At 47.8% G+C, this 27,421-nt stretch overlaps 2 protein-coding genes across 2 annotated transcripts; one reads left to right on the forward strand and one right to left on the reverse strand.

The window, feature by feature from the left end:
- Nucleotides 1-476: 476 nt before the first annotated feature.
- LOC147237099 (kinesin-associated protein 3-like) lies at nt 477-18,504 on the reverse strand. Its single transcript, XM_086143972.1, has 20 exons — nt 18,276-18,504; nt 17,434-17,565; nt 16,092-16,237; nt 15,932-15,990; nt 15,719-15,860; nt 15,048-15,147; nt 14,736-14,860; nt 14,548-14,646; nt 14,166-14,344; nt 13,114-13,276; nt 9,288-9,388; nt 7,468-7,576; nt 7,253-7,365; nt 6,787-6,952; nt 6,582-6,707; nt 6,412-6,510; nt 6,063-6,148; nt 4,292-4,481; nt 3,717-3,807; nt 477-1,244 (listed from the first exon to the last, which is right to left on the reverse strand). Exons 1-20 carry the CDS (start codon nt 18,314-18,316, stop codon nt 1,154-1,156), a joined length of 2,358 nt encoding a protein of 785 aa, XP_086000098.1. The 5' UTR covers nt 18,317-18,504; the 3' UTR covers nt 477-1,153.
- A 2,153-nt stretch (nt 18,505-20,657) lies between these two features.
- On the forward strand, nt 20,658-26,464 carry ntmt2 (N-terminal Xaa-Pro-Lys N-methyltransferase). Its single transcript, XM_086144005.1, has 4 exons — nt 20,658-20,976; nt 24,789-24,961; nt 25,512-25,764; nt 26,062-26,464. The coding sequence occupies exons 1-4, from the start codon at nt 20,784-20,786 to the stop codon at nt 26,316-26,318; spliced, it is 876 nt and encodes a 291-aa protein (XP_086000131.1). The 5' UTR covers nt 20,658-20,783; the 3' UTR covers nt 26,319-26,464.
- The last annotated feature ends 957 nt before the right edge of the window (nt 26,465-27,421 follow it).

Below are 27,421 nucleotides of genomic sequence, written 5' to 3' on the forward strand. Positions count from 1 at the left end.
TAGCGTTTATATGTTTATATATGTGTACATATATGAATATCAAAATGAAATCAATGACTGCTTACATGTGACTTTTAAACATTTGAACCAAAATATATATTTAGTTTATAAATAAATAAATTTTCTGCAGCTGGAAAGTAAATAAATTAAAACATTTATCATTAAGTACTAAGAGTTGAAATCTGGAGCTTCCATTGGGGGCGGGGCTTAGCCTGGACAGGTCAGCTGTCAATCACAGACATCCAAACATTCACCCTTTCATCCACAATTTAGATTCTTCAGTGAATCTGCAGGCTGTTTTTGGACTTTTGGAGGAAGACGGCGAGTCAGGATCAGGAACCTCCTTGCTGCGAGGATACTGGCCTGCAGTGCCGCGCTTCCTGACCAATGACGGGGCTGCAAACGGCGGCGGAGCCAGAGGGTGCCCGGATTCTGTCCAATCACAGAGAGGAATTAAAGCCAGGTACAAGGAGCAGTTTGGAGAGAAGAACTCCTCAGTGTTTATTTTATAGACTTGGTTCCATGTTGGCGGCCGAAGGAATCAAACGACAGCGGGCTGCACTTTGGACGGACGGCACCAGGGAGTTCATGAGGTCACATGACGATGGCAGAGCTTTACGGCGGACACATAACACGATTAGCCTTTTTCTGCTTAAAAAAACAAAACAAAAAAAACAACACACGATGGTCCTGTCTCAAGTCCGGGGAAAAGTACTCGGAAGTATCGTCAAAACAGTTATTAATGAGTGGAAGTAGTTAAACTGTGATATGACAGGTAAAAAAACACATTTAAAAAGTCAAAAAAATATGATAATAAATTAATTGATTGCAAAAGTCACTAGGTTGAATATGTATTTTCAAAAAAAAAAAACAAAAGTTGTCAGAGAAAGTGCAATTTGACAAGAAAAAATCTGTGCAAATCAGAAGTGAGTAGATGAAGTGCTGCAAAGCCGGATCGATGTTCAGACAAAGATGAGGATGAAGATGATGGTGTTTAAAATTCACGACATTCACCAGACACACGACAAAGCGCGTCGAGAGTAAATCCAGACGGAGTAACTACGAGCATTACAGTGAAGTTGCAGCAGTGTGAGCGAACCCGCTCGGGGATCCTGAACCTCCGGACCCGCTCTGCGGTGGCCCGGCCCGGCCATCACTGGCTCGACAGGCCGTACGCCGGCCACTCGTCCAACCGGAAGCCGTAAGAGCTGACGGGTCTCTCGGCCCGACTCAGGTCCGACATACTGCAAGGGGAGGAAGGAGGGGAGGGGGGTTAGTATTGATCTGAACCATCTAATAATGATTATCGGTTCCTTCCTGATGGAGGGAGGAAACCGGGACAGGTCAATTTTTAATCACACTAATTTTACCGGATTATCCACCAAATTTGAGGGCTCGTGCAGCTGCTATCTTCAGGGGTCGCCACAGTGACCACCTGCCTTCATCTAACCCTAAACCAATCACCTGCCTCTATCTAACCTTCAGCCAATCACCTGCCTCCATCTAACCCTCTCTTCTGCATCCTCCACAACAACGAATTTCAAAAACGTCAAAAACGAATTGTCAAAAACGGCACGCAGAGTCCAAACTGATCTGAGGTCTGTACTGGAGAAAAAAAAAAAAAGAAATATATTGACAAAGGTGTGCAAATGAATAACCATAAAAATTAAATGTGAAAATAGAAAAGTTCAAGAATAATTTCTCGCTCGTTCGGGAGGGGTTTCTTGATGTACTAAATAATTCAGAATCAAATATTTTTCCCGTTAGTCTTTTTTGTTGATCATTATTAATGTTTGTTTCTTTCTGGAAACCCCCAAATGCCGCCAATGCTAGGGCCATTCTTCGTTACCATGGCAACACATTTTTAAAAGGCCGGGATGAGACTGATGCGGAATGTTGTCTCTCGGCCTTCAGGCGGGGAGCCGAGACGACCCGAGCGCTCCACCTGCCGACTGGGCGTTGGAGTCCGCCTGTGTTGCCATGACAACGTGGCCAACATGCGCCAAACACCAGGGGGAGCTGCAACACCAGGGAACGACGCTCCCGGGCCCCCCGGCCCTTCTGTCACATGGCTGCGCCGTCCACGTGGGGCCCCCAGGTGTCGCCCGTGGCAAAACTATCCAAGGCCGGCGAACCCGCAGGAGGGATAGGTTGCCGTGGCAACACGGGAGTTGCGCAGGCTCATTTTTTTCCCCACTCAGCAGGGTTCATGGCTTCAATGACAGATGAATTATCACGTGTCACCCCCACCTCCTCTACACCGCTCTTCATCCAGTTTGCTTTGCCCCTCAGAACACCATCACCTCCAGCAATCACCCCCCATGTATGTGCACTTCCTGTCTGTGTTCTGAGCTACGGGACGGGGTGCAGCTCTGGTTTACTGGTATGAAGTATGAGCTCAGCAGTATCATAGTTTGTACTAGCTAACTGGTAGTCAAAAGTAGTTAGTACCACCTCAGGAGTGGTGAGCCGTTCATATCAAGTCAGTGGAGTATCGAGTGGGGGGGGGGTTCGAGGGTCAGTCACACAAAAGGCTCCAGTGTTTAGCCTGGTGTGTGTGTGTTGGGGGGGGATCAGGAACCACCCCGTCCCATGGAGAACATTCCTCCCTTGCTGACAGGAAAAGGACCCCCCCCTTTTGATCTCCTGCCCTTCACATTTCAGCTCCCCCCATCTGAGAACTCTGGGCGTCTCCTCTAATCCCTGATGGGGTTCTGACAGGTTCTCAAAGCCTCATTCATTCTCGGCGCTCGCCGGCGTCCCGGAGGTTCCCCGTCTGGTGAGTGGCGGCTCGCGACCGAGGTTCTGGCAGGACGGAGATTCACCTCCGCACGCGTCACCTGCCCGGCTGCCTCGAAAGCACACTGTTTCTATGGCGACGGTGCGCCCGGCTCCTCTGGAGCCTTCTCGTTGACCTCGCGATTATCTCCTTCACCTCTTGATCTTTAAACGTCTCGGATGGTTGTTTCCTGGCGCTCTCCTTGGAAAGGCCTCCTCTCTGAGCTGTTATCTCGCCCCGCCGCTGTCAGATCAGAACAGACTCGGCGGCGCCCGTTCTCGCATCACATTTGGACGCTTCAGAGCTGAAAGGGGTTTGGCCTCAGCCACCCCCTGGCGAGGAGAATCAACAGAGTAGAATCTGTCCAGACCTGCAGCCACATGGCAGCGGATCAGGCTAATTCCTGAAAGTGACCTCCTCTTGCGGGAATTCCCGCCTCATATTGTAGAAAACTTGAGCTCAAACTGATTATTAGATGAATTTCCCGATAGTTTCTTGGTAGTTAGTTTCTATCCTCCAAGGTAGGTACTTGCTCATTTTCTGGTCATTTTGAAAAGCAAACATCCAAAGTTGTGTGCCGACCTCCGGGTCGTGTCTGTTTTGTTTTCCAGTTATTTCTGGGCGACTTCTCACTAGTTTTTCTGGCGCTTCCCCAGCCGGCCGGCCAACGGCGGCCAAGATAAACTTTCCCGGCGACGCGGGAAAAGAAAAATGAAATCTGTCTTCGCGGGCTTTATCTGCTGAGCGATGATAAACGGGCCTCATCAGTGGCGGTGGACTCCAGCGCCCCCTGGTGGCAAAGGGTGAGAACATGGAACAGCTCCAGGTAAGAGTGTTCACGTTCACACCTTGGGGGCGGGGGAGGTTCACTCACTATTTCTTTGCTAATTTTCACGCCGCTCGTCGGCTCAGGGGGCGTGTTCAGTCGGCGCGGTACCTGTTCAGGAATCCGGTCGGTCCCGTCTCTGCGTCCTGGAAGTCGCTGTAGAAATCGGGGCTGATGGTGCCATCCGCTGACAGGGTCCTATCTGGAGGGAATCAAAAAGGCACCTGTTAAAACGGTTGTTTACACCTTCATCAAGACCATTCATTAATTCCCACCAGGAATCAGCACATTCGGACATCCGATTTCCACGCCCAGATCTGGTTTTTCGCTGAAATGGCAAGTCTGGTTTTAACATGTTCACACCTGTCATTGCTGTGCTCACATCTGGAACAACCACATTCATACATGCGATTGCCACGCTGCGATCTGGTTTTTAACGTGGTCACACCTGTTCTTAATCCGCTGAGATCTGTTTTTCACACATTCACACCCGTCATTACCGTGCTGAGCTCTGGTATAGCCTCGTTCAGACCAAAGATTAACACGCTAAGATCTGGTGTTAACACGTTCATGCCTGTTATCACTACGGGGAGATCTAGTATTGTTACATTCGAACGGAGGATGAACATGCTGAGATCTGGTTTTTGACACCTGATGAAATGCTCGTGGGGCCCCCTGATCTCTACCTTCGCTGTAGAAGAGGGCCGGTCTGTCCAGGAAGTCTCCATCCCCGATGTAGGAGTGGCCGTCTTCCCCGTACAGGAAGGTCTCGCCCGCCTCGTCCGCCTGCCGGTTCTCCACCATCTCAAGCCACTGGCTGTTGTGCCAGCGGAACTTCTCACTCTGGACCTTCTTGGCCCAGTCGTCGTCGTACTCCTGCAAACATCACACAGCTGCTTGTTGGAGGACTCGGCGGGTTCTCTGGTTCTAATTTAACCCAGAGAACACACTGGTTCCCCGTAGAGATGATATGATCCCTGTCCTCTAGAGCTACAGATCTGGTTTAGGTACCTCTTACAATGTGTGTGTGTGTGTGTGACAGACAAACACAAAGTGTGTGTTCAGCTGCGCTGTGGTGAAAAAGCCCTCCTCACCGCTCATGAGCGGCCTGTTTTCCTTTCTCCACGGGGAAGGGGTGGAGATAAAGGTGGCCTTTGAGACCTGAGAGATCAATCACCGAGTCACGAGGCAGGAGGCGGACAGCGGTCACATCAGGTGGACGGTGTGTGTGTGTGTTCATGACCATTGAATATTCTTACACTGAGATTTGATGTGGTCTTAAATCCCAGGGGGCAAAGAAAGTCACCATATAGAGAAAACAAATCAATTAATACAGTCCTCTGTTTTCCGAAAACACTGGAAGGACATTGGAGGAAATGATCACATGGACTGTCTTGACCCCTAGTGGCCGTCCACGGAACTGCAAGGCGTGGATTGTTATTCAAAGAGTACCAACATGCTTTCTTTGAATAAATGACAGAGGAATCATATTTGTATTTGTTTTTCTGGTCGTACCCCTGCTCTGCCTTCGCGTGCCCCGTCTGTGTGTTCAGGGCGGCCAATCAGCGCCCGGCGTCTGAGCTCCTGACAGGCTGAGCTCATCGCGACGCGTTCCAGGCCGTGAATCGGGCTTCTGTCCGCCGCCGCAGTGCCGACAACCTCAGCCGCAACGCCACGTGTGTGTTTGGACGCGCCGCTGATCAAAGGCCCACATTTCCACAGTCCGGCGTGCACGCATGCGTGCGTGTGTGTGTGTGTGTGCACGCACGTGTGCATGCGCGCCTGCCTTCTCTCTGGACCGCTGACACACTCCAGAACCCTCCGGCCGCCGTTTCATGTGGCCCCGTGGCTTTAATAGGCCTGACTGATAATTTCAATGAAACACTTCCCCTGGCTGTAATCGGGCCGCTAATGACGGTGATCGGGGGGCCTGGCGGCCATCACGCTCTGACGGCCCGCCGACCGCACCTGTCAGTTAACCTGTCAGTCAACCACCGATCCTGCGCTGCCGTCAAGACCCCCAAACTGGAAAACGGGTGGTTTGTGAGTGTTGAGGATTCAAAGGGAGGACTTAAACCAATCTGTTGTCTCTCTGTGATCATCTAATTTATCGGTCATATATCACTATTTTAAAGGCATCATCATGTAGGTACACTAATTCCTGTAAAATTTGCAATTTTATTCTTATTATTTTTTTTAAACAATCAGATTTGAGTCCCTACTGTCTTTTGTTGTACTCAAAGTGTTTTATTAAATAAAAGTCATAAACTAAAAGTGAAAATGAGCAAAGAACAAGTGTAAAAATGAGTGAGGGAGATTAGATTTGTAACATAGGACATTTTGGAGAAACCTTAAGTGTAAAAATATGCAGCTCGTCATTTTACTTCGTCGTGACTCATCTAGGTTGGGTGTGTGTCTGTGTGTGTTTGGTGCTGTTGCTAAGGGACGGTTGCTCACGGCGATGATGTCCAGCGTGTTGTCGCAAACTTTGCGTATCTCAGCGTTGCTGTCGTGCATCAGGTCGATGAGGTAGGCGGGAGCCTCTGTGGCCGTCGTCAAGGGAAACAATTACTTTCTGGCGCCAACGGTTCAGGTCAAACCCCCCCCGAAACTGTCCAAAACTGACAAAAACCCCTGGTTTCCGTTGGGATTTTCAAAGTAAAACATTTTTAAATCAATTTAAAATATTGTTTTTGTGATTTTCAGAAATTTTCAAAAGCAAATCCATATCTTTCAAATTCATCTTTTTCTTTCCAAATTTTTTTTTTTCAATTTTGATTTTTTTTTTTTAACAATTAAAGGATACGGGTGTCCTTGATGATGACGTCCCTGGTGGCCTTGTGGAACACCATCTGGTAGAAGACATAAACGATCTGGCAGACAAACTCGTCGTCCTCCTGTTGGACTGGGGAGGAAAGACGGCGTCAGCCATTGCCGAGCCCCGCCTCCTGACGAGCCCCACCGCACGCCGCTCACCGTTCAGCAGGTCGATGAGGGCCGGGATGATGCCGGACTTGGCCAGCAGGGCGGCGCAGGCGTCGTCCATGGACACCGTGCCGATCAGGATCACCACCTCCAGGACCAGGTCGTCCTCGGCAGAACCTGGAGGAGGAGACGCTTCAGCCCCAGGCTCGCCTGGCACTTTCTCATCTCGTTCGTTCGCGGCGTCTTTGCTCCCCACCTGGTTTCAGCCGGTCCTTCAGGTACGGCACCAGGCGGTATTCCTTCAGAACCAGGGCCCAGTCCAGATCGGGTACCGTCAGGTTGGCCAGCGTTCCCAGACACTCGATGACAAACTCCTCCGACTCGTCCTCGGTGACCTGGGCCGCCAGGTCTCCCACATGGTCCTGGGGCCGGCGATGCGAGGACATGTGACCACCGGGAGCCGGCCAATCAGAAGCCTTCCTTCCTCCTTACGTCCGGCCGGACTTTTATAATTCATTACTTGTTTTGTAATTTCCATTTGTTAATTTCTAGGTGGTTTTGGGGAGACTTAATTATTGCTTACATTGGTTACTCTTCACTTTATTTCAATTGTTCGGTTTTGATGGGAACCTTATTGGAAAGCTCAAACTGACAATCTGACTTGGAGGGTTAATTTAGGACATTTAACAGAGGATGATGAAATTAAATATTGATTTTCATACCAGGAAGAGATCCTTGGTGGGCCCGCTGTGCTGGGAAAGGTTTCTGATCATCTTCATCACCAGGACGTCCTTCAGCTTCACCGTGCGCTTCATCAGCATCCTCAGGCCGTTTCCTGTTCGGAGGGGGAGGCCGGACGAAGAACATCAGTCGTAAAAAACAACACGAAAGGAGAGAATCTGCTGTAAAATCAGAGTAAGGAGTAACACGACGGCACCTTGGCAGAAGAGCTGGGCGTTGCTCCTGTCGGCAGCCAGGTTGATGCAGAGTGAGATGAGCTTCACGTCCAGCGTGTCCTCGCCGCTCTCAAACACCATCTGCATCAGCTGTCAGTCACACGGGTTAGCGAGCTACTTCCTGACTCATTTCCCGCTCATTTACAGGACGAAGCTCAGGACAGAAGCGACTTAGCAGCAACAGTCTGTCATCTAGGGTCTGCAGCCAATCAGAGGTGTCAAGGGGGCTGAGGGGCGGGGCTTAACCAGGAGTGCCAGCTGTCAATCATACAGAGACGTCCAACCATTTACGGTCACAATTTAGAGCCTTTAAGGAACTGATTGACTTTTTGGACTGTGGAGGGAAGACGGAGGACCTGGAGATTCCAGACAGAAAGAACTAACAGGAGAACATGGAGACATTCTGCAGCATTGAGAGGAGCTGCTCATGATGACCATCTGTGCGAAAACATGACGAGATATTTTTGAACAGTTTTGCCAAAAATTCATGAGAAGTTCCACTGGAAAAACAAGTGAACGTCTCCTGTGAAACCACCTGAGAGTGGTAGAAGGCCAAAGCTTCCACAAGAGGAAGTGTGAAGCTCTGAGCACGAAGCGGTTCGCACCTCCAGCTCGGCCTGTCATCCCCTGGAAAAGTGCGCCGATAGAAGGAGGAGGTTCATTCCTGCAGTGACCAAACACTCGTCTGCGCCACACTGATTTAACATTAAACAGGAAGAGCTTTGGCCCTGGAGGCGGGGGGCTTCCCAGAGCGAGGCAGAGGAAGGCTGGGCGGGTCCTGGGTCAGGTATCACATACCAGGGGCCCCAGACCCCCAAATCAGCCCCGTCTAGACTCTCTGGCACCTGCCTGGAAACCACAGACAGGCAGCGGCGGCAGGAGCACCTCCACCTCCTCCTCCAGCCCCCCTTCACCTCCATCTTCACCTGAACATCCTCCACATCCACCGCTAGCACCGCTAACCTTCACATCATCTCAGAGAGCATCAACGCTTCAACCTTCATTTGACAAAACGATCCAGGTGTGAGGAACACTGGTGTCCAGCTTGAAATGTAGAGAGAACCTTACTGGTTCTCCCACCTGTCCATTATTGACCTGTGCTCTGTTCATGTCTGATCATTTACAGAAACTGATCAATAACCGCGATGTTGGTTGTTGAAAAGAAGTTTGCAGTCACCCCTCCGGGCAAGACAAAGATGGCCGACATCAAAATGAAGAAGTGGGTGGGGGTGGGGTCAGAGGTCACATCCTGGTCACCTTGACAACCCTCAGAACAAACAGTCCCATCTGGAGGGCATTAACACCCAGAGTCAACAGGCCAACATCACGCAGCCGTCGGCCAATAGACAGCGAGCACAGGCCGGTCTGACTGGGGTCGCAGCAATCAGAAGAGGGACAGGAGTCCACCGGTAATTAAATTTTTATTTCCCCAATGTTTACTGGCAATTCGTGACCTTTGCGTAAAACTTGGAAAAAAAAAGAAACATTGCAAAATATTTCATGAGGTGCCAGAAAAAGAGTAGCCATGAAAAATAATCTAAAAATGACCATCAAATAAGGAAAATTAATATAAAATCAGCCAGAAATGAGAAAATGAAAATTAGAACCGATTTCCATTAAATTCAATTCCCCGCTAGCGTGTGAGCCGAGCATCTCTATGTCTATATCCCCCCCAACACCAAAATTTCATCTGTGTGTTTATTTTCTGCTTCCCAGCAATTGCACCAGTGTGTGTGTGTGTGTGTGTGTGTGTGTGTGTGTGTGTGTGTGTGTGTGTGTGTGTGTATCCGGTCAGTCGTACCTGTGGTATGCAGCACGTGTCGGCGAACATGGACTTGAAGCTGTCGTCCATGCTGATGTGGTACAGGACGCACAGGCTGAGCTGCCTCTGGGCCTCGTCAGCTGCAACACAAACAAAAAAACACACACATACACACAGGGCTGAGTGTGTGAACGGGCGCCCTCCACCCGCCGCTGTTTTGACACGCAGCCGCGGGCTGCAGCCCGGATCGGCTGCACTTTGTCAACTCGCCTGCCCGGAGAGAAACAACAATACAGGGGGAGGAGGAGGATGGAGCTGCTCCAGGACTCCAGGCTTCCAGGCGTGGAGAACCATGGAAAACACACAGGACAGAGGAATGTGTGTGTGTGTGTGTGTGTGTGCTCCTGTCCCCGTCCTCCAGGGGGCGCTGCTGTCCCACATAAACGCTCACACCGCTAAGCAAGGCCACCTTCTTCAATCTTCACACGATGTCTCTGAGATGATTATTTCCAGTCACTCCTCTTCCAATTCATTCTGATCACTCATCAATAATTTCTTCCTTGATTTCCTTCTCTTTAGTGATTTTTAGCTGTTTTCTACTAATCTCGATCCATTCCTGTTTCGTATCAAATAACTGTCCACCGAGGAGATTTTGGGCTGCTAAGGAGAAAACCCCTGGCAGATTTTTCAATGCCGGTCTGGATGGTTATTGAAAGATAGCCGCCCGATAATGACGGGGTGAGTGCGCGTGAGGGCCTAAAAGGTGATTACATAATCAAACGGGTGTGGAAACAGCAGGTCAGTGGAGTATCCGCCGGATATCCTGATGGGACGGATCTGTTCCAGCAGCAGATGAAGACAAAACGGGCCAAGTGTTAGGCCGTCACTTCGCCCGGGACATTTATGAGTTTGACCTCTGACCCCGGCTAGGGGGATGGAGGGGGAAAGTAGCGGAGATTGACCCGGAGGGACGTTTCATTAGACGACGTGTCTCTACCCGACCAGAACCAGCGACAGACCTCCTGTCAGGGACCGGTGCTCCAGTTCAAACTGGTCCCAGTCGTGTCGGGTCACCGGGACAGGGATTGGAACCAGATGTGTGTGTGCGTGTGTGTGTGTGTGTGTGTGTGTGTGTGTGTGCGCGTGTGTGTGTGTGTGTTGGTTGGTTGGGGGGTGCAGACAGACGCTGCTTTTAATTGGCCGAACAGGAGGAAGCATCGATTTTACTGCCTTTAATAAGTTGAAGCTTCAGTGTCAAAGCTGCAGCTGCTGCTCATTAGTGACACACACACACAGATGGGAAATTATGTTTCAAATTTCAATTCTTTGAATTCTGCAAAAATTTCACCAAAACAATTGAATATTTACAATTTGGAGATTTTGAGGAACCTTGTAGCCAATTCGATGAAAATAAAATAATTTTGTGTTTTCTTGGTATTTATGTAATTTCCAGGCAGGTGTGTGTTCATGGTTGGGCGTGTTTATGTGTGTGTTCAGCATTGGGTAATTTTCTGAGGGGCCCATGACGCGACCTGTTGACAATTAAAAGGAATTCTGATTTCTGTGCGAGTCATTCCTCACAGATTTTTCTTTTCAGGCATGAATTTCACTGCTGCTAATAAGCTAAGAATGCAAAGAGCCCACACCTGTAGTCCATTAGTGGACACACACACACACACACACACACACACACACACACACACACACACACACACACACACACACACACACACACACACACACACACACACACACACGGAGCACCTTTATGGGTTAACAGAGGAGGCCAATTAAATGTTCAAAACACTAGCAGCGGTGGTAGTGTTGCTGTTGTGTGCGAGTGTGTCTGTTGGGATTATTAATTCCTGTAACTCTTTTTAATTGATAATTTTTGGTGCATTTATATTCATATTTTAGATGGGGATTTTTTTTCACATCGCAATTAGTGAAGTTAAAAATAATAATCAAAATTTAAAAAACCTAATGGCTATTTATTCAAATCAATCCCCATAATAATTAATCAGTGAAATATTGAACACTAATTGATTTTTCTTTTAAAATAAAGACTTGTCTCGGCCCTGGCGACAATGAAGATGGATGACTAAATAGCACATGAGGTTTGCTGTGAAACAACCGTGTGTGTGTGTGTGTGTGTGTGTGTGTGTGTGTGTGTGTGTGGACATGGCTTCAACGAATCAACCGATCCATCAGTAGTGATGCAGAGGAGCCGAAGAGTAGAGGAAGGTGTCGGTGACACGAGCTGGCAGGATCTCTGAAGATAAGACCATGCGTCGGCCGCGGTGAGTTTAGGTGTCCAGCGACGCTTCTGTTTCCCGTCAATATCGGGCGCCTCTCGCCTGGTTCCCCCCCCCTCAGCGGGTGAGGAGGCACCAGGCAGGAAAGGTTCTCCGTCCACTTTCATCTGATGATGAAGGGCCGTGACCCCCCCCCCCCCGCCTCAGCGATAAGACCGAGGGGTGATTAATGAGGCCTCGAACTTCACATCCGAGTGCAAACAGCGCGACCCAGGTGGAGTCGGGGACGTCAGGACTGTGAACAGGCCACATATTTCACCTCCTACTTACATTATATATGTACCCCCCCGCCCCCGCTCGCCGCCCGGCCGAATCTCTGAAGACCCCTCACCTCTCTGCCTGGCTGCTGCTAAAACAACATTTATGCAGCGGCTCTGGCATGTTGTTCTAACAAATATATTACATTAATTATGCGCGGCTACCCGAGACGCCCCCAGAGACCCCCACCCCACCCCCACCCCGCCCGCCGCTCCCCCGTTCCTTGACGACACGCACCGCCACGGACGCCGCGAGGAAGTCACCTGACGGCTCCGGGGTTCTGCCCCCGAGAGTCGGACCGCGTGACGGGTCTTCGGAGAAGAATCACCTGTTTGAGTTTTCCCTGATTTTTTTTTTTTTCTCCCCCCGGCTGATTTTGGGGGGAGAAATCTCTTCCTCGTGTTTAAATTACTCACGGCGGATTTTTTTTCTTACTGGGTTTCAGGTCATTTGTCACATTTTAGACCCATTTCTTTGACTTTTTGTTGTCTAATTTTGGTGACACTTCCTATGGATTCTTGAGTGGTATTTTTACACATGTTACAGCCATTTACAGCAGGATTTGGGTGATTTATTGCACGAATTAAGGTCGAAATAAGGTCATTTACAGCAGAGTTGGGGGGAGTTCATTACATGTATTAAGGTGATTTAAAACAGGGTTTTGGGGATTATAATAGATATTAAGATATTATATAGACTGGTAATTTACAGCAGGGTTTTGGGGGAAGGGGTAATAATATATGTAAATATTTGTCGAAATGACAATACGATTTGGACAAGAATTCACCATGACCTGGTGATTGAGAACCTCCACAGAACATTTGTAAAGGTAATTTACATTGTGGTTAGAGATTCATTACATTTACAGTATCACTGTGATTTGCAGCAGGGTTTTAGAAGATTTATAACATTGTTTTAAGGTCATTTACATTATGATTTGGGGGGGATTTAATACATATATTATGGTAATTAACATTACAGTTTGGGGGGGATTTAATATGTTTATTATAGTAATTTATATTATGGTTTGAGGGGATTTATAACATATATCAAGGTAATTTACAGCTGGGTGTGTCAAATTTATAACATATATTAACTTAAGTGACAGCAGGGTTTGAGGGATTTATAACATATATTGATGTCATTTTTGTTATGTTTGAGGATTTATAGCTAATTTGCAGCAGAGTTTAGGATGATTTCTTAGTGAATTCAATCATCTTTCAGGACATTTCTGGCTCATTCTCAGTCAATGCATTCCCCACGTTTGTCGAATCTCGTCTCGGCAAACTTACCGAGCAGCGAGGACAGCTTGGCGACGAGTCCGGCTCGAGCCATGTGACCCCGCAGCGTGGTGTCGAAGGAAAGGTTGAGGAGGAGGCGAAGGACGGTGCTCAGGAGGTCCGGGTTCTCACAGGGAACGAGCTGAGCCAGTTTGTCCACCGCACCGCTTTCGGCCTGCGGAGACACACGCACACATATTTATGGCATATTTTTCGTTGTTCCTTCTATATTTTACGGTGTTAAAACGCAGGTTTTTAAAAGCGGCCTGTTAATTCCCCCCTCCCCGTGTTCGGGCCCGATCCGGCCCTCTGCTGTTGGTTAACGGGGCGGCGGCGGCTACTGTGAGTGAAAGCAGAGCGGTTTAATCAGCGGCAGCGCAAATCAATTATGGCCACATTCCCGCTCCATCCGCGGCTCCTATCTGATCCGGAGACGGCGCGATATTCTAATCAATTAAGCAGTGATAAAGTCAAACACCAGGCCCCCGAGGGCCTTTAATCAGGGGAACACCGGAGGGGGAGCGGGGAGATAAAGTCCCGCTCCGAACAGGGTCTGGCTTTGATAAAGCGCCTGCAAATGATCCTGATTGGGACCAGGTGGAGGCAGGATTACAGGAGGGGCCGACACGCCGAGGGCTAGTTTTTTTTTTGTTTTTTTTTTTTAAGTGGAATTCGGTTTCAGCTGGAGGTTTTTTCTTCTCCTCCGGGTGACGTCAGGGGGTTACGGCTGAGAGAGCACGAGACAGGAAGTTCCACCGGGGCCGCTCCGAAGAAATTTGATTTCTTTGCTCAATTTTTCACCACGGATCAAGCGGACTAGCCAAAGAAAACATGACAAATGGGAAAATCCTGATTAAAATTATGAATTAATCATGCCCTAAAGAGGCTCTATCCAAGCCCTTTGAAATTTAATTTGATTTCCGAGGATGAAACGCCACCCTCTGGTCGCTATCTCCGGAGCTCCACCATCGTGGCCATCGTTTCTCAGGGAGGTCGCACCAAACGGAGCAGTATCACGACAACCTTAGGGGGGCAGCGTTGCTCGCGACCCCGGCGTCTCTCACCATGTCGTTCTTGTTCTCCAGGAAGATGGAGAGCTTCTTGAGGAAGGAGGCGACGACTAGCAGCAGCTCCTCGTCCGTCCGCTCCAGCATCTTCACCAGCATGTGGACGATGTTCTTGTTCCTCATCTTCAGCTCGGTGCGAGTGTCCTCGGCCAGGTTCAGCAGCAGACACAGGGACACTGGAGGGTCAAAGGTCGCCGGTGTTTGCGGATGTCAAATAATAATAAATGAAGAATTAAAATTAAAGCTGTTTTTAAGATAGCGCAAGACATCAGTCATAGTAGGATGAAAAGTACATGAGGCGTGAGAATGTTGAACATAAGAGGCGGGGCCTCTGGAGAACTGACCAATCAGAGAGCGGGTAAACCCCCCCACCCAATACCTCGGAGGAGCTGCTCCTGTTTGACCAGCAGGCTCTGGAACTTTCTCAGCGACTTCTCGTGCTCCTTCTTCAGGTTCTGGTTGTCGGAGGACTCCTCGCGTGCGGTCGGTCAAGAAAAAAAATCTTTTGTTTTTCTCCACAAAACACAATTGGGACATAGAGAGACAATCTGAGGAGGAGGAGGATATAAGCCTTCTTCTTCTTCTGCAGCTCCTCCTGCCAGAGGTCGAACCTCTTCAGCTCGTGCTCGATAATGCTCATGCAAAGAGCTCCGACCTTGAAGTGGGTCACCAGGCCGTGGAAGTGGGCGTAGCTGCGGGAGGCAAAGCGGGGGAGATATTTCATCACATATGCTGCAGAGCCTCCTAAGAAAAACCCTACAGAGCAACACGCCTCACACACAAAACTCAGCAGGAGACGATCGGATCACTCAAACAGCGATGACATCATGACCACTGGATCACATGACCCGGCTGTGACCTGCGGAGGGTTGGTCTCACCTGGAGAAGCAGAAGAAAATGTAGATGATAGTGGTCGCCAGGTCAACACTCTGCTTCCAGTCCTCCCGCAGGACTCTGGCCAGAGCTCCCAAGGCCGCCTCTGGACGGACACACACACACAGTCAGGGCAGTCAGAGCTCTTCCTGATGAGACCTGACGTGCTGATGGTTCTGACAGACACAGATGTGTTTGCGGGGTCCAGTTGCCACGGCAAAGAGATACCCCCGGGGCTTGGACCATTTTTTTTGCTGGCCTGCCGTCAGCCGATCAACCCCTCCGCCCTCCTGATGTTTTGATGTTCCCCGTCGCTTCCCATCTAATCATGGTTCTGTTAGGAACAGAAGGAGTGTGAGTGGTTCTGGACCTCGACCCTCCCGGGACCGGACCCCCAGGCGGGCTCTTAAGGTTTCCAACCATCTCCTGTCCACTTCCAGCCGCTAGCACTGCCGCCGTTGATCGGACCTGACTTGTTCAGGAACCTCAATGCGTTTCCTCTTTCACTGATTTCTTGCTACACATTTTCTATTTTCCTCCCCATTTTCCTGAAAACATTCCAGTTATTTCCTGATTTTTCCATGATTTCTAGACTAACTGTAGCTCCTTCGCAGCTGGTGTTTGTATGTCTTTTCTCCCAGCGTGCTGGATGTCTGGCCAGTGTTGCGTTCACTGACCGTTGTGCACGAGCTCCTCCAGGTTGTCAGGGTTGCGGGCCAGCCTGAAGATGAGCGTGGCTCCCCGGATCTTGTCCTGGATGTCCTCGTACAGCAGCTCCACGTACTCGTCGATGCTGTTGATGTTGGCCTCCTCGTCCAGCTGGAGGGGAAAACACACCGCCGTCAGCACCCGCTGCCCCAACACACAACCCGACGCCTGAACCGGCTCACCTCCACTCCCGCATACTGCGTGAAGCCCTGAGGCGGCACCGGTCTCATCTCCTGGTCCTCTGTGAGGAGGAAAGCATCTTTACAGTTTGTAACATCATTGCTGGAAATGGTTTTGAGGCCACTTGTGGCAGGTGGAGATGGGGGTGGAAGTGTCACGGACCGTGAGCTGGTCTGCGTGTCTGGAGGTAGAAGAGCAGCTGCTCCACCTCCCTCAGTTTGGACGGGTGGATGAGCCGACACTCGTCCACCACCTTCTGGGCCAAAGACGATGTGTCTGTGCTGGAGTTCAGGCTCTTCAGACGAATGCTGGGGTGGGGGAGGTGTCAAATTTCTTAATAAAGCAGATTTCTTAAAAAAATATGACAAAAACACTGCTTAAAACAACAACAAACAAACACTGCATAACTATACGAGAGCAAAGTTATGATAATACGCAAAAAAATATTATGGGAAAAAGTTTAAATGTGAGTTGAGAAAAACTGTATAAAAATGTAAAAATAAATAAATAATCAAGTGAGAATATAAGGATAACAAAAATACAAAAAAGAAAAAGCACGAGTAAATTACTGAAGGTAAAGAAAACAGAAAAAAAAAAATCTTCTTTTCCTTCGGGCCGTTCCCTTTAGCCAATCACCTGCCTCTATCGAACCCACAGCCAATCATTTGCCTCTATGTCAGCGTCCTAAATTCTTGTCCCGTCTAACGTCTCTCCCTTTCCACTTCATCCGAGAAAATAAAAATTAAAAGACCTGCAAGAAATAAGGACCAAGGTCAAAATAAAATTTAAATGTTTTATATTTAATTAAAAAAAAATCGCTAACAGTGTGAGTTAAAAAGGAGGATTAATGGAGTCACTTCTTCCAGTCGGACCAAAAACTGGTGAGATGATCTTTTAGAACAGTGGTCCCCGGAAACGGTCCGTGGATCAATTGGTACCGGGTCGCACAAGAAATGATCAATTACTTCCGTTGGATTTAATATCAGAGTCTGAACCATCTGTCTTTTGAAAAATCTTTTATTTTGAAAAATGACCGGATTCTCTTGGTTACATCTCGGTCACTTGAGCTCCAAAAATGTAACCCACAAGCTAGCAAAATGAGTAAAAAACAGACATGAGTAGGAAAGTTTCTTTTCAAAGGGGAAAAGGTCTAGTGAAAAGACAAATTTAGAGCCTACAACTTCCAAGACAAAGAAAGATTTTAACAGACAATACCAGGAGTTCTACTTGAAATGTGTATTTATCATAACAGGTGATTCCTACAGACCAAGCCACGCTGCATAATGTGCACCAATGAAGCGTTCATTATACTCATGTTATGTTGTTGCCGCAATGTTACAAGGAAGCTGCTAATAAAGTTGCAAACGAGTGGATTCACGTTTACTATTATAGTTGCAATATAAACAATCTACCTCCCCTGGTCCGCAGTAAAATTGTCAAGCCTTGATAAAAAGGTTGGGGACCACTGTTTTACAGTAAATACAGGAAGTGAATGAACTCTTACATTTTTTGACATTCCTTGCGTTCGCCCACCATGGCGTCGCCATTCTCCCCCAGGACGGTGGCCTCCACCTCATACTGCACCACCAGGGCCCGCTCTGTGGGGTGGACGTCAAGGGTGCAGCCCTTAACCCTCCTGGTGGACCCAGACAGGAGGAATTTTTACACACAGACAAGTATTTCAAGATATTTAAAATTTTATGCAAGTTCTCATACACACTGACACAGACAGGTAACATTCACATGGAAAGGACACACTGCAACAAAACATTACATTCTCAGGGACACAAAACTATCATGCTGACAAGTCAAGTTCACACAACAGGAAGTAACATGCACATGGAAAGGCAACTTTCACACAGAAATAAACAAAAAACATAAACCATTCACACACAGACAAAATTCACACATTAACAAATACACATAAAATGTATACATACACGACAGTACCACAAACCTCTGAAACTTACACACACCTCATTAATACATCTTCTATTCTAACTTCAATATTTCGGCGTTCTCATATATATTTTCATATTTCACCTCTGACTATCCTCGTTAAGTTGCAGCCTATTTTAAAGAATATCCTTAGCAGAGGATTGGCTTTTTCGCTCCATCCATGACAAACGTTCAAAAGTGACATTTCGATCCGGTTTTCCTTTCTTTACAAATGTCAAGTCTCCGAACATTTCCGTCCCAGGGCGGCGTTTTGGAGCCCAGAACCATTCGTCCAACCGCCTTTCCATCACGGAGGCGCGGCGCGGAGCATCCCGCCGCCTCCCGCGGTAAACAACCGGCTGTCCGGACCGGAGAAGCGCTGACGGCTTCCAACCTTTCCGCCGTTACCTTTTCAGATACCGTGGGTCTCCTGCTGGCGAATCGTCCATTCCGGTGTCGGGAGAAGAACCGGGATGCGACCGTACACCGCCCCCGCCCCGCAGGAGCTCTCGGCTGGTGCTGGGCGGATGCAGACCGGATGTTGTGTATCGTTTCGGGCTGTTGCCCGGGCGGCGACCGTGGGGCTCCGACTTCCGGTGAAAGCCGCCGGGGTGGGGCGCTACCGCCCCCTGCAGGCCTGGAGGTCGAAGCACCGCAAACAAGGAAACCAAGTCGGTGATTTGAAAACGTTTTAAAACAACACATTCATCCACTTTGCTGCGACATGAATGCTTTACTTTAATGAAACTGTTCTTTATCTGATATTTAGAAACAATCTGCGGGCTTGGGTTGCTGCAGACTCATTTTCTGCAGACTTCAGAGAAGTATATCTCTGAATTTCATGCAATTTTTAAAATATAATTTATGGGATTTAATTAAAATAATTTTAAGTTTCCACCAAACAATTTCAAATCTGTACTCTGACATTCTTTATAAATTCTATACTACAACTGAATTATTTAATCTCTGATTTTGACATGACACATTAAATCAAAATGACGACGATGATGACGCAGTCTCAGAAAAACACATAAAATGTAAGTCTTCTCTACTTATAAGGCACTTTCACATCTTATGGTATCGCAGCACTGCACACTAGAGAGCATTCACCCACTCAAACACACACACACTGATAGAAGCAGAGCTATCATGCAAGGTGCTAACCAGGCCATAAGGAGCAACTTGGGATTTGATGTTTTGCCTGAGGTCGGTGATCGCACCGCCAGCCTTCCTATTGGATGGATGCTTCTTTACTGACTGAACCAGAGCCAGCGTCGCTAGAGAATCTCGTCTTATCCATGTTTAGTCCGAATGGTTTTAGAACGGAATGTGGGACCGATGGATGACAAGACAGGTACCGAGGTCACCGGGGTCACCTGGTCACTGGGTGAAGGGGTTTATATAACCATTCGAAACAGGCTGAAGTTATGTAACCCACTGGAGCTGAGGAAGGGCACATTGTATTAACTGGACGGATGTGTTTTCAGTATTTTGTACTGAAGATGATTTGAGACTTTTTTTTTACATTGTTACACACACACACACACGCATGCATGTCAAGATCCTGGCCCGGTTAACTGTCAATCAGAGCATAATTCACATACCCAGCCCCCTGCCCATGTTCCTTTTCACTATCCAATTTAATTCTTCAGTAATCTAATTTTTCCAAGCTCATTTTAAGGTTCCTTTGAGGTTTTTGATGTGTGATTAACACACACTCACACACACACACACACACACACACACACACACACACACACACACACACACACACACACACACACACACACACACACACACACACACACACACACACACACACACACACACACACACACACACACACACTGTATACATCTGTATTTTTTTCAGTGTCATCAATTTGAAGAGTGACTGATTTTCTTTATTTTTCTTTTGGACTGAGGAACCTTAAAATGCCACCCACATATCAATATATGTATAAGTATAGAGAAAAATTATGACAGACTGAGATGGTTGGGTCATGTACAGAGGAGGGATAGTGAATATATTGGTAGACAGATGCTGGAACTGGAGCTGCCAGGCAAGAGGTCTCGAGGAAGACCAAAGAGAAGATTTATGGACGTAGTGAGAGAGGATATGAAGGCAGTTGGTGTGAGAGAGGAGGATCCAGAGAATAGAATTAGATGGAGAAATTTGATACGCTGTGGCGACCCCTGAAGGGAATAGCCGAAAGTAAAAGAGGACAGAGCAAAATTATGGCTGATTGGTTACAGAGCTGGGTGGGTGAAGGAGTGGCCGTGATGGTACAAAGGTGAGGTGAATGCTAACAGGATGAAAATGACCTTGGTGGAGGAGATGGAACCCCGAGGACCGCTTGGTGGTAGAAGTCCTGCCGAAACCCACGTCCTCGTCTTGTACCGCCCCGACCTTGACTCCAACCTTCTACGATTCTCCTCTCATGGTCGTTGCTACGCAGCAAGTTCTTCACCAGAGGCCTGCACCTGCTGGAGAAGAATCCACTTGGGTAGAAACTGCACCCCCCACAGGAGGTCCCCCTTCATACCCCTTGAACACTGAGGAGAAGAAGTGGCAACTTTGTCCCTCTGGTGTCTGAAGAGGTGAAACACGATGAGACTCTGCTAATTTTAGGCTTCACATGATACGGAGCAGAAGGCTGAAGGTTGGATGTATGGACCCTATCGTGTTGCCAGGGGGCGGTCGGGGGTGTCACTCCGTGCCAGATACCCACCCTCCAAGAGCCCCCACCCTGAGCTGATGGACGTGACCTGTCAAGTTGTAGGACTTGAAAAAGATCCTCGCTCCCTCAGAGGCTGACACACTGAGCTGGACAGATATAGCAGCAGCAGCAGCAGCAGCAGCAGGTGGAGGAGTATCGTCCCCGATCGGGACCCTCGGGTGTCTTGAGGAGCCAAGATGGAGGAGTCCCCGGAGGACGGCGACTCGTCGCCCAACTTTGAGTACCGGGGGGCCCACCAGGCGTTCAGGGACCGCTGGAAGAACACTGATGACACTATGTGCCGCCACAGTATGTCCTTCCACCTGCTCCACACCCTGCGCAGCGAGTTCTTCGCCAGCTATCTGTACCTGCTGGAGAAGACGCCGCTCGGTAAGGGCTTGGCACATAAGGCCGTCCGCCTGTCCCTTGATGGAGCAAATTGTTTCTTCTCAGTTCTTGTCTTGCTTACACTTGATAGCCAACGGAACGTGGGCCTGTTCTCCATCTAAAGAACTGTCCATCAATCAGCAGAGGAAGTGGGGGTTAGCGTAGCATAGTAGCAAGGATGATGTTCCATCATCTTGTTTAAACGTCAGTCGATGATTGTGAGAATCTGCAACTGGAATCATCATGTTTCAAACACCTGACCTTAGACCTCCGTTCCCTCAAGTGCATGTTAGCTTGCTCCAAGCTTCCTTGATACTTTTGTTCTCTCGGAGTGCCTCAGCTTGGGCTTCTCTTGCCATCGTGCTCCTCGGTTCTCATGTTCCCTAAGCACCAAGTTACATCACCGCTTCCTCTGTGTTCCCTTTTGGTTTTCGCATCAAATTCAGTTTTGGGAACTTGTTCTTTTCCTGTTCTGTGCCAAAAGATTTTGGACATTTTACATTTAATGACCTCAGCGTCGTAGTGGTTCATGAGGTCAGAGCTGTCAGCTCATGGAGAGATGATTCCGGGGTCTGATCCAGTGGTGGACCGGGTTCTCCTTGTGTGTTATCTCCATGTTCTCCTGCCTGGGTTCTCTCCTTCTTTCTCCCACGGAAGGAAAACAGTAACAAAACAGTCAGTAGGTTCACTATAGACTCTGAATGGTGGTTGGATGTCTCTATATGAAGCGCTGTGATTGACAGGTGACCAGGTGAAGTCCCGCCTCCTGCTTTAGTGTCAGGTGTGATCGGTTCCAGCAAGAAGAGGATTACAGACAGTGAACGGATGACTGAATAATTGCATATAAGCCAGAGATAGGCTGTGTCTGCAGGGGGGCCCCGTCATCCTGCACGCCAGTCCTACACAAATGCGAATCCATTTTTCATGTTTCGAAACAGGTGCTTTGATAATGAAGACGAAGCTGCGAGTCCAATTTAATCCCCTGCATTCTGTCTTTGCTGGAGCTGCAAAACGACCTCCGCCCCCCTCCTCCCCCTGCATCGGCGAGCCTCGTTTCCTCCTTGCCGCTCACTTGATACTGGACCAAAGAATGGCGAGGCACGACGAGCACAAGATCCCTGCCGGTGTCACTCAGAAGCTGCAGCAGATTTACTAGCAGCTGACAGGTTGCTTCTCCTCCACCGTCATGGATGTGACCACCAACCAGTGATTGTAAACTCGTGAAAAAAGATATTAACAGATCCGCCTCAAACATCAACACGACCGTGGTATTGTGTTCTCAGCCCGGAGATGGCCTCACATGGAAGGTCAAAGGACGGCGGCGTCTTTAGGCGGAGACGCAGCGCTGGAGGCGGTGCCAACGCGTTCTTGGCGTAGAACTGTGTCTTCGCACCGGCGTGCTATACTTAACCTCCCCCGGGGCGCTTTGAGGGAGGGTCATGTGACTTGCGACCTCCCGGCCCAGACAAGAACCACCGCATCTGAAGTTGACCATGTGACTCCGCACCTCGTTTCACAGTGTATTTCGGCTGCTGGGGTTTAATCCCCCTTCGTGGCGAGGTGCCGTGGATCCTGCCATCGGAGAACCACCCCCGGAGCCAGGCCCGCGTCCCGGTGTAATGTAGTACACATTAGGCGGGGATTTGTTAGAGCTCAGCTGAACAGAGGCCGACGACATTCCCCTCGGTCGTCATACCGATTAACATCACGGTCTGTCGGCGAGATGGGGTTCTCTGGAGGAGGGGCCCGCATCCCCTCCACAGGACTGGGTGATATATAAATTTTTCATTAATAAATGCTTTCTCACAAGAACTCTAAAGGCTAAAAAATTAATAAAAAAAACAAACAACAGAAACATGAGCATTCTGAATGAATACAAAGAAAAAACTGAATCAAATCTGAAAACCTTCAGATAATAAATGACAGAAGTGGTGTGTGTATGTTACTGGTTGTGTCGGAGTGTATATGTGTGGCTTCCGTCCTCTTTCATACCTGTGTTTTGGGGGTGGGGCCGGTGGAGGGCCAGCGCCCGCCTCCCCAAAATACCACATCCTGGGACCTTCGTCCTCCAGGAATTTGCTAATGAGAACCTGGACGTCCGATGTCATGAAACCGCTGAGGGCAGAGAAACACAAGAGCGTCCTTATTTATAGACGTATGACTGGCCACTCCTTGCAACGACTTTGTGGCCGCTAGCCGTGCGCTGTCGCCGTGAAACGGCCAAAGAACGTCAGGCAGATCCTTTCGGTGAAAGTCAATATCGTAACGTCTGACTTTTAAGCAAAAGAGACCTTCTAAAATCCAAATTGTCAGTGCGTGCGTGACAGTGTGAATGATTGGATAATAGACAGCCTACCGATGCAGGATAAATCCCGCCTCCCAGCCCAGTCCCAAGCTCTGATTGGCTGCTGAAACTGCAGGTGATGAATGTGACCAACTATTCATTTCATTTAGCTAAAAAATTAGCTAATTGGAAAAACATGAAAAAAAAAAATTAAAATGTTGATTTAACATTTCAGACATTGATTTAACAAGGCAGATGATGGAGGGGCGTTAATTTGAGGTCTGCCAGACATTGAATTAAAGTTGGACAGACATTAGCGGGATGTTGATTTCATGTGGGATGGATCTTCATTTAATTCTGATAGACATTGATTCAGACGATATTGATTTCACGTGGACTGACATTAATTCCATGTCTGACAGACATTGATCTGATGTTGGGCAGATGTTGATTAGACGTTGGAAGTACTTTGATATAAGGTTGGATAGACGGAGGGATGTTGATTTAATGTTGGACGGACGATTTAATGTTTGAAACACATTTTAACATTGGACAGATGTTGATTTTACTCTAGACAGACCTTGGAGAGATGTTTAACGTTGGACAGATGTTGATTTAATGTTGGACAGATGTTCATTCAATTCTGACAGTCATTGATCTAATGTTGGACAGATGTTGATTTGACGTTGGACGGACATTGATTTAATGTTAGGTGGACGTTGGAGAGATGTTTATTTCAATTTGATTGGACCCGAATTCAACATTGGACAGATGTTGATTTAACATTGACTTAAATTGAATTAACTTTGGACAGATGTTGGGGAAATATTTATTTAATGTTGGACAGACATTTATTTAACATTGAAGAGACGTTGGAGGGATGCATTACAGATGATTTGATGTTGAAAACACGATTTAATATTCAAGCAATGTTGATTTCATGTTAGAAATACGCTGATTTCACATTGGACACACATTGATTCAATGTGAGGCAGATTTTGATTTTACTGTGAGGCAGACGTTGATTTAATATTTAAGAGACGTTGATTTAACATAAGGCGGACGTTGATTCAACGTTAGGCGGACCCTGATTTAAAGTTGGACTGATGATATCATTTTGGACAGATGTTTTAACATTGGAAAGACGTCATTTAACATAGGACAGACGTCGATTTCATATTTGAGAAATGTTGTTTAAACGTTAGGCAGATGTTGATTCAACGTTAAAACAGATGATGTAACCTTGGAAAGATGTTGATTTAATGTTGGACAGATGTTTTAACATTGGATAAACATTGATTCAATGTCGGATGGTTGAGAATGAAAATTGAAAAATGAAAAAAACAACTAACCTGTAAAATAGTCGCGTGGCCATCAACATCAGGACGTTTACTGGAGGTTGCGTTCCGGTTAGCTCCCAGGTGGGATTCCAGGTGGGAGGAGCTCCGGTCTAAAGTCTGTTGTTACGGGAGGAAAATGTAGTTGTCAAAGGGAACTGACTCTGGTTCCCTCCTGTCGCGTCTGCGTGAAGTCAAACTGTTCCCCGTCACCTGCGAGATCATCAAGGGGGAGAAGCAGTTCTACCACCGAGCCCAGCAGTTCTACGAGGACGTTCCCGCCTCCGAGGAGGGTATGATGGGAGACTTCGTGGAGATCTCCAACGTGGACCTGGAGGGCTCCCGACAGTTTCTCCAGCGGTTTGTGGTGAGTTGAGTGGGAAGTCGTCTCCGCTGTTTCAGAGCTGGATTTCACCTCCTCTTTGGGAATAAATGAGATTCAGAGCGTAAGTCTTAATCGTTGAAAAGGACCAATGAGTCCCACAGGAGCCACTGTGATTGGGAGGGAAACTGAACAGTGATGTCATGTATTGTTGTTCTCCCTGGTGTTTATGGTCAGTGCCAGGGGTTGGCGCGTGGTGTTCAAACACCAACTCTATTAATAACCTGCAAACTCAACATACCAGATACAGTATATTCCTGGCTTGGGCGGGGGTGAAAATAAACCGCCATCATTATTCAGTAACTTAAACCCTCCTTCCTCGGATGAGGACATCCTTGATTTTGAAAGGCAGTGGTTTGATATTTATTCCTGACCCTGAACACCAACCAACTGAAACTGCAGCCGCAGACATGCTTTGGAGAGTGTCCAAAGAGAAAATGAACATTTACTGTAAATTTTGCACGCGAATGACTTAGAAGTGGTCAGGCTGGAATTTAAATGCAAAATTTCACCTGGAGCTTCCCGTGGTCCTCAGGGCCCGGGGAAGGCGGGGACGCACTGCGCCCTTGACTGCGGCTCCGGAATCGGACGCGTGACCAAAGGTGTCCTCCTGCCCGTGTTTGAGAAGATGGAGATGGCGGACATGATGGAGCACTTCCTGCTCCATGCCCACGAGGAGTACCTGGGCGACGACGCCGACCGGATCGAGACGTACTACTGCTACAATCTGCAGGAGCTCATCCCCCCCAAGAACAAGTACGACGTCATCTGGATGCAGTGGGTGGCCTGTAAGTCCGAAAACCAGCGTGCTTTGTCCCCCTCGATTTGTCGATGACATTTTTGAGGGGACGTTTAAATGTTCCTGAAGCGGTTGGCAAAGATGCTAATTTCAGATGATTTCCTGCTTTTTCATTTAAAGATCTCAGATGTTCTCTTGAAATCTCAGAACACAGAGGACACACATAAAGAGCAGAAATGGGCACGTCCTCATTTGAGGACAGCTTAATCATTCAAAGTCGGGTGAGGTTGGTCCAGACAGCGTGTTACCACTGATTTCCAGCGAGCCTCCTCCCTCCCGCACTCAGGTCACCTGACCGACAAGGACTTGATGAACTTCCTGATCCGCTGCAAGAAGAGCCTGCGTCCCAACGGCGTGATCATCATGAAGGACAACATGGCGCGGCAGGGCTGCAAGCTGGACCCCATCGACAGCAGCATCAGCCGCCACCTGGACATCATGAGGAGTATCATCGCCAAGGCGGGGCTGGAGGTGCTGGAGGTGGAGCGACAGGACGGCTTCCCCGATGTCATCATGCCCGTCTGGATGGTCGCCATGAAATGACACGAGGCCTGAGAAATTTCTGTCAGTTTGCCACTGACGGAACATGAACCTTAAAAAAAAAAGCGTTGTGCATATGAGATTTTTTCCTTTTTAAGTCTTTACTAAAATTCACCTTTCAGTTGCTAACTTGCTTTCCGCTTTGTCCAAACAAATTAGCAAGAAATTAACATATTTATCACATTTAGGTAGATTCTTGCTCTGAATCAGCAATCACTTCATGTGAAAGATATTTTGAAATTAACTCAAGAAAATACTTAAATGTCGGTAATTATTCAAAAATATTCAGGAGATACCCTGAAAATGAGCGAGACTCTTCTGGGAAAAGTCTAGTTTGTTTGGACAAAAGTTTGCAGGAGTGAAACAACAAAAACTGTCGGAACAAAAAAAAAAAAGAAAAAAAAAGGAATAGAAGCTTGAGAATGTATTTGAGATCCTCAGGGTTTGAATAAAATGCTTTTCCTGTTAATCGAAAGACAAGAATTTTCCTGAATGTTCATCAGGAAAATCTACTATGCCAACAACATTATGAAACAGCAGGTCACCAGCTGGTCTGACCTCTGAGGAAAAACAGGAGGAAAAACAACCATCACCTAAAACCTGCTAACAGGGCTAAAGGCACCAAGGCTACAAAACATCTGAAACTAGCAAGACGGCCTCAAGAATATATAAAGGAAGCTGGAGCTGCAGTGTGCGTGATTCTAACATGCATGACGCTAACTTGATTTCTCAAAACCATGCATTTAACCTCCGCTGAACTGTAAAAATGTTCTGTGCACCCATGACTGGCGAGACTAAAGATGACATACCAATGACACTAACCTGACAGTAAAAACGTACATTTGACACTAACATGACTGTAAACCAAACTGTATTCAAAACTAACATGACCATACAAAGTGAACAGGACCGTAAAAGTAAATATATTTGGTGCTAGCAAGACAATGAAAGTAAATATACATTCAGTGCTAACAGGGCTGTAAAAGTAAACCTGCATTTAATGCTAGCACGACTGCCTAATGGCGTATGGCGGGTTCAGTCACATGTATTTATCCTCGTTTGCCAACAGAAGTCTGAAGTCTTAATGTTCCAGGCTCCCCGAGTTC

The sequence above is a fragment of the Fistularia commersonii genome, chromosome 1 (assembly GCF_037954325.1).
Source record: "Fistularia commersonii isolate RoL2024-O1a breed Wild chromosome 1, RoL_Fcom_v1.0, whole genome shotgun sequence".
Taxonomy (NCBI): Eukaryota; Metazoa; Chordata; class Actinopteri; order Syngnathiformes; family Fistulariidae; genus Fistularia; species Fistularia commersonii.